This window comes from Drosophila melanogaster, chromosome 3L, assembly GCF_000001215.4.
Source record: "Drosophila melanogaster chromosome 3L".
NCBI lineage: Eukaryota > Metazoa > Arthropoda > Insecta > Diptera > Drosophilidae > Drosophila > Drosophila melanogaster.
In genome coordinates this window covers 18,396,808-18,402,870 of record NT_037436.4, presented here as the reverse complement: position 1 = coordinate 18,402,870, position 6,063 = coordinate 18,396,808, and the positions used below count along the sequence as shown (strand labels likewise).

General features: G+C 37.0%; 1 protein-coding gene across 1 annotated transcript; it reads left to right on the top strand.

The window, feature by feature from the left end:
• The first annotated feature begins 4,435 nt into the window (after positions 1 to 4,435).
• On the top strand, positions 4,436 to 5,336 carry rpr (reaper). Its single transcript, NM_079414.3, has one exon. It carries the CDS (start codon positions 4,636 to 4,638, stop codon positions 4,831 to 4,833), a length of 198 nt encoding a protein of 65 aa, NP_524138.1. The 5' UTR covers positions 4,436 to 4,635; the 3' UTR covers positions 4,834 to 5,336.
• The last annotated feature ends 727 nt before the right edge of the window (positions 5,337 to 6,063 follow it).

The window sequence follows — 6,063 nt, the reverse complement described above, 5'->3', positions numbered from 1 at the left end:
AGTTCAAATTAAGAGAATATTAAAAAATAATATCTTTAATATAACATATGCATTATATATAATATATATATTATTATATATAATATTACTTATAAATAATAAATCTATTTGTGCTTCTACAATATAAACAAAATAATGATTGCATATAATAAGTAATACAGTTTTGTATGAAGACAACCGTTTGAAATATATACGACTGATATACCTGTGATCAATTAATGAGTAACAGAAGCGGAGAACTCACCGGCTACAAACAGTCGTTAAACAACATTAAATGGGTCTCGTTTTGGGCTGTGGAATGAGAGCATGCGCGGACTCCGCTCAGAAACCCCCGTCTCCATCCAATTCCCATCTCATCCACCGATGTGTTCGCGGTATGACTCATCCCGAGAATCGGGACTGGGGTCTGGTGTCTTGGGTCTGGGAAACGTAGCTCCTCGGCGGTGCGCGCTTTAAGCTTCCGACCCAGACGATCGGATGGCTGGAGATCGGGATCGGTTTGGGTCGTCTGCCTAAGCAGCCCTCAATGACAGGCGTTACAAAATGAGTGAATAGAGGAGATTGCGCTGGGGAAGGGGCTTTGGGATAGGGATAGGGGCTACGGGAAAAGGTAGGAGAGTGAGTTAATGACCCGAGCACTACGGATCACTTGGCAATTGTCTTTGTTTCTTTGCCCCGTCTGGGCTTTCTAAATGGGAAATCAAATAAAACGAAATATACATTTCTGACAAGATCGAAAGGGAGACCAGAAACCAGACCACCAGTTGGGATCATAAAAAATTAACACAAATTAACGAAACGAAGCCGCAGCCGAAAAAGATACCCAAACACCAAAGTGTGAGAAATTGAGAGTTTTCGAGATTGAAAACAGTGCGGGAGCAACAAAGAGATGACAATATTCTGTTCGAGAACGTTGCGCAATTCTTGGAATATTATTAAGCATTGGCTGGGGGCGGGGGGAGCAACCTGACTGAGAGGAAACTTTAAGAATGAGTGATGATTTCGGCCCAATTATTTTATTACTGCATATAAGGATAGAGGAAGGAGGTTCCAATCCTGCAACTTTACTCCAACGGTTTTCGTTTAATATTTAAATAATGGGTAATGCAGGGAATATATAGGAAAATTTAAAATATAGGTCTAAAATAAATTGTAATGTAAAAGCTATCAATTTATCCACTGAATATAACATAAATGATCCAATAGTAGAATTACAAATGAAATGGAACGAGAGAAAGCTGAAACTACTGCACTAAATTGTTATTATACGGTTGGAACTAATAGCTAACAATTTAATAATGAACAACCTGTAGATTTGGTTGAAGTACGGATTATACGATGAGTATTGTGCATGACACAGCAGTTTGATCATAAAGGTACAAAGAGATGATTGCCAATCTAGTATTTAATTCTTTTCTTTTATTTGCCAAGAATGATTGTAGATACCCTATAAAACGGTACAATAAAATAAAAGCAAAAATTAGGGGAATTGCGCAAGTTATCGCATTGTTGATATTACTCATTAGCATTCGTGAATGTTACGAATGTTTTGTATATGTACGTACAATGTGTGATATGTAAGACATACCGATTTGAGGCAGTCCCAGACAAAGACAGAGACACGTCACAAGCTGCGGAGAGGAGTAAGAAAAAAAAACTGATGAAATTATCGCTAAAAATTTGCTTTCATTTGGGAATATCACGTTGGATGCCTCATGAAATGTAAAGTGAATTTCTGGAATCCCAATCAGAAACAGGATCGGCAAACTTCCGGGTAGATCGAAAATTCGATTGACACACTTCCCAGGAATGAATATCGTATCATGTGGGTCATTTAACATGTAGATTGAAAACTCAATCGAAGAAACATAATCCAATTTGACAAACTCAATAGGCCACAAGACACAAGTTAAATTGAAAGTCAGGCAGTTATCTATGCAAATGATATATGGGTTATTAAACAAGTCGAGATTCGACTTTGCCTGTTGCACCCCAACCGGAGGCATGCATTATTTGAATAAAAATGACAATAATTACCCGCATTATCCCTTAAGAAAATACAAGTACCCAAAATCGTAGATAACTATCTGTTACTTTGAAAATATCGCCTCATTGGGCAATTAGAGATTTAGATCAGAATCTTAAGGAAAGAAAAACTGAATGAAGTCTGTGATAAAGGCCTTGAGAGGATAATCATCGAACTAATTGACATTCGACAGCCTCAATTATGACTGATGCGCAAATTACCGCAGGTTACCGCGAAGGACATACATTTAAGGGATAACGTTAGCCATGTTTCGGTTAACTTAAGGCCCTTTCTGGCTCCACCCTTCTTGGCAATGATTCAGCTACATAAAAAAGGTCCCAACCTAAACTCCGCCCCAGAAAACGAAAGCAGACCCAAAACATAAATTTCCAACTTGAACCACATTGGTCGTCCCCCAAAACGTGCGAAAGAGAGGGAATGCCCATTTTTCGGCTTCCTCTTTTTGCCCGCTGGAGCAGAAAACGCTGTTAGAACGTAAGCCACGCCCAACTGTCCCGGATTTATATATGTTGTATGTGTGTGTTGACGCGAACCCGGAAAGAAAAGACTCATGAAAAAATAACTATAGAGTCGAATGGTTCTGCTGTGCGACTAGGACGGCAGTGTGAAAGAAAGAGAACGAGCACGCCCGGCCGAGGAAAGTAGAGTAGTTCCTTCAACAATAGACCTAGACATCAGAGCTGTGGAGAGGTGGTCGCTATAGACGATGACGCAGAACATCCCCCAAAGTGATGGCTATTCTCTATCACAGTGGAAACACTTGAGACGCACGTCGTAAGATTCGGCTGTTTGCCTGTGTGTGGGTACGGTATTACGGTACTACGGCTTTGTGGGTGGAGTTTGAATGGAACTTAAAACTCATCGCGGTTCTTTGGGTGGGGTAAAAGATTTTAGAATTATGCAGGTGGAGTTTCAAGAGCTAATTTTCTATTACATATATATATGAAATTTATTTAAACATCATAACGAAATTAAGAACAAAACAATAGTATGTTTATGGGTAATCCGACTTAGATACGATGAAAAATGATGAAATATGTATTTACGTCATTAAAGAGAAAGTTTCAGTTGAGATTTAAAATGTAAACGACCTATATATAATAATGCAGAATATATATTATTAAAGATAATTTCAATAAGCTTCCTATATGTTGGAAGAATACATTGTTCGGATATCATATCCATCAGGAAGGCAATTAATAATACTTTAAGCCGCAGGGAAATTTTCGTGTATGATTTCCAACGAAAACATTCATATCGTATCATATCATATCCGTCTGGTTCCGCTCTAATGAAAATGAATAAAATTGCACACGAAATATAATGGGACGAGCCCATTGTTGTCAATATACTGTATATGGCCTTTAATTTATGACATTGTCATAATTCTTAGTCGGAAGCTTCGGATGATTGTGTAAACACTTGTAGAGCGCGAGATACTGATAAAGAGGGATCTATCTAGATATGGCAGGTGGGCTGGTCCATGGAAAAGAGAGAAAATAATTCAAGAAATGGAACGGAACTCTTCCTTGCCCACTTGCCCATATTTCAAGTGAATCCGCCTCCCACTTGTTATAATACCCTTACAAGAAGCTATTCTGCTTAATTATGTAAATAGTTTGTACTTTAAATGTTGTACTATTAATAGCATCAATGTGTCCAACCTAAAAAATATTGGTTTTATTTTTCCATCATTTTTAGTTGGAATTTTCTTATTAATTACAATTCAAGAATTTAATCATATTATAGAAAATATACTGGCGGTAATAGCTAAAAGGACTTTTTGCTGATTGACATAGATGAAAATAAATATTTTTAATATTTAAGAAATGAAATTCGAAGGATTAATATGAAACCGGCTAGATGGTTGTACTTGGCTGTTATCAGGTATCCGGCTTAGTTTAGTTGCTAATCACTAATGGGTAGCTAGTGTAAATAATGTTAATCTTAGAGGGTATTCCAAACTTTAGTCGTGAAGCAACTCTTGTATGTCTTTCTCTGTCGAACTCCTTGATGAGAAACGATTGTCATGCCCCGACGATTTAATACAATTAATATGCTAACTGTACTTCTCGCCGCACACAGTTACAACAAAGGCGCTGCCACCAACCTGGCAACAACAACACAACCTCATACAAAAACACGCTTGGCAACAGGCGCAAGGTGGCCCCGCCCCCGCTCACGATGAAAAGTAGTACTTTTTTGGGAGCTGCGAATGAGACGATGTCAACAGAAATACCAAAACAAAAAAACCCCAGCCAGAGAGCCGAAGAGCGAAGAAGGCCAAAATGAGCAGCCACCACCAGAAAAACAGAGAACAAGGCGGCGTGAGAGAACCAGGTATAAATAGCCTCGGAGCACTACTCAATATATTCAGTTGAAAAGCAACCATCGCAGCGAACGCATCTCGAAAAAATCATTGAATAAGAGAGACACCAGAACAAAGTGAACGAACTCGAAAATACGAAAGAAAAGTGTGTGCGCCAGCAACAAAGAACTAACTCGATAAATATTCATTGTGCAGAAGAGAAAGTTATTGAGTCACTACCAGTTGTGTAATTCCGAACGAGAAGAAAGATAAACCAACAATGGCAGTGGCATTCTACATACCCGATCAGGCGACTCTGTTGCGGGAGGCGGAGCAGAAGGAGCAGCAGATCCTTCGCTTGCGGGAGTCACAGTGGAGATTCCTGGCCACCGTCGTCCTGGAAACCCTGCGCCAGTACACTTCATGTCATCCGAAGACCGGAAGAAAGTCCGGCAAATATCGCAAGCCATCGCAATGAGGATTCGAGTAACTAACAAATACGGGGAAAACCAATAGTCCAGTCCAAAATCCAGAGTACAAAGGAAATAAGCATGAGCCAACCCAAAACCCAAACACAGTCACCACTCATCAGCCGACGGCACTCGATTTCTACTGCAGTCAAGGACACAGAGCCACAACACCCACCCAATTTTAGTTTACTCATCAAAGCGATTGTGATAATGGTTTTGTTTCTACAAAAAAGCGGAGGAAAAATTTGAAAAAATAACGTTTTTATAAAGTCCCCAATTTTTTACAAAAATGTTTCAATGATATAAATCAACTTTTTTAGAAATAATTTACTCTTAAAGCCTATTTAAATGAATTACTACTGTAATAGTTTGTAAGTTCTTTTGTAAGACGAGTTTTTCTAAGTTTTTTTTAAGAAGAAACCCCAGAAAAAAACGAAGATGAGTCGAAGTTGGCTAAAAATTGCATCAATTTTTTGTCAAACAAAAAGTCAATAAAACAAAAACAAAAACTAAAAAAATTGTTGGTTTTTCATTTACTTAAATATTTTCAGATTACCATTTATAAGATTTAGATACAAAAAGCGAAGAAAGCCTAAGATGATGTCTCGAAAAACTGAGTTTGGAACAAGCACATTTTTTATTTCATTTCGCCGACGGTAAAAGGAACTTTCTAGAAGGCTGTTTAATAATCAGTGAAATTATCGGTGGTTGTGAAAATTATTTTACATGTGTTTGGTTAGGAAACGTTAAAGATTTTTTTTTGTTTTGAAAAAGTTTTTCATTTGATTTCCGGCGTTCGGTGACAGAGTCCGCTTTGAAATATATCTTAATAAAATATTAAGATTGATATTGCCGGAAATAATAATAATAATAATAATTATAATAATAATAATAATTTAGTTATAATAATATTAATGCAAGCTAATTTCTTGAATTATTGTAGAACGAATATAATTATAAATCGGTATTACATATAATAGAATCTTAACCACATTATTTTTAGTTTTGATATAAACTATTTGTTGTAGAAAGTTAAACCACGTTTTTATTAGTCACTTTCCAGACAATAGATTTATTTAAACTTCATTGTTCTTTAGTTTTCGATATCTTATCGATATGTATATTTAGACATGGCTAGATCAACTCCAAAAACTGGAATATTGTTAAGATCAATCACATCAATTGAATTAGGATATGTATGAATATTATAATTCTATATAATAATACCACTTCTACCA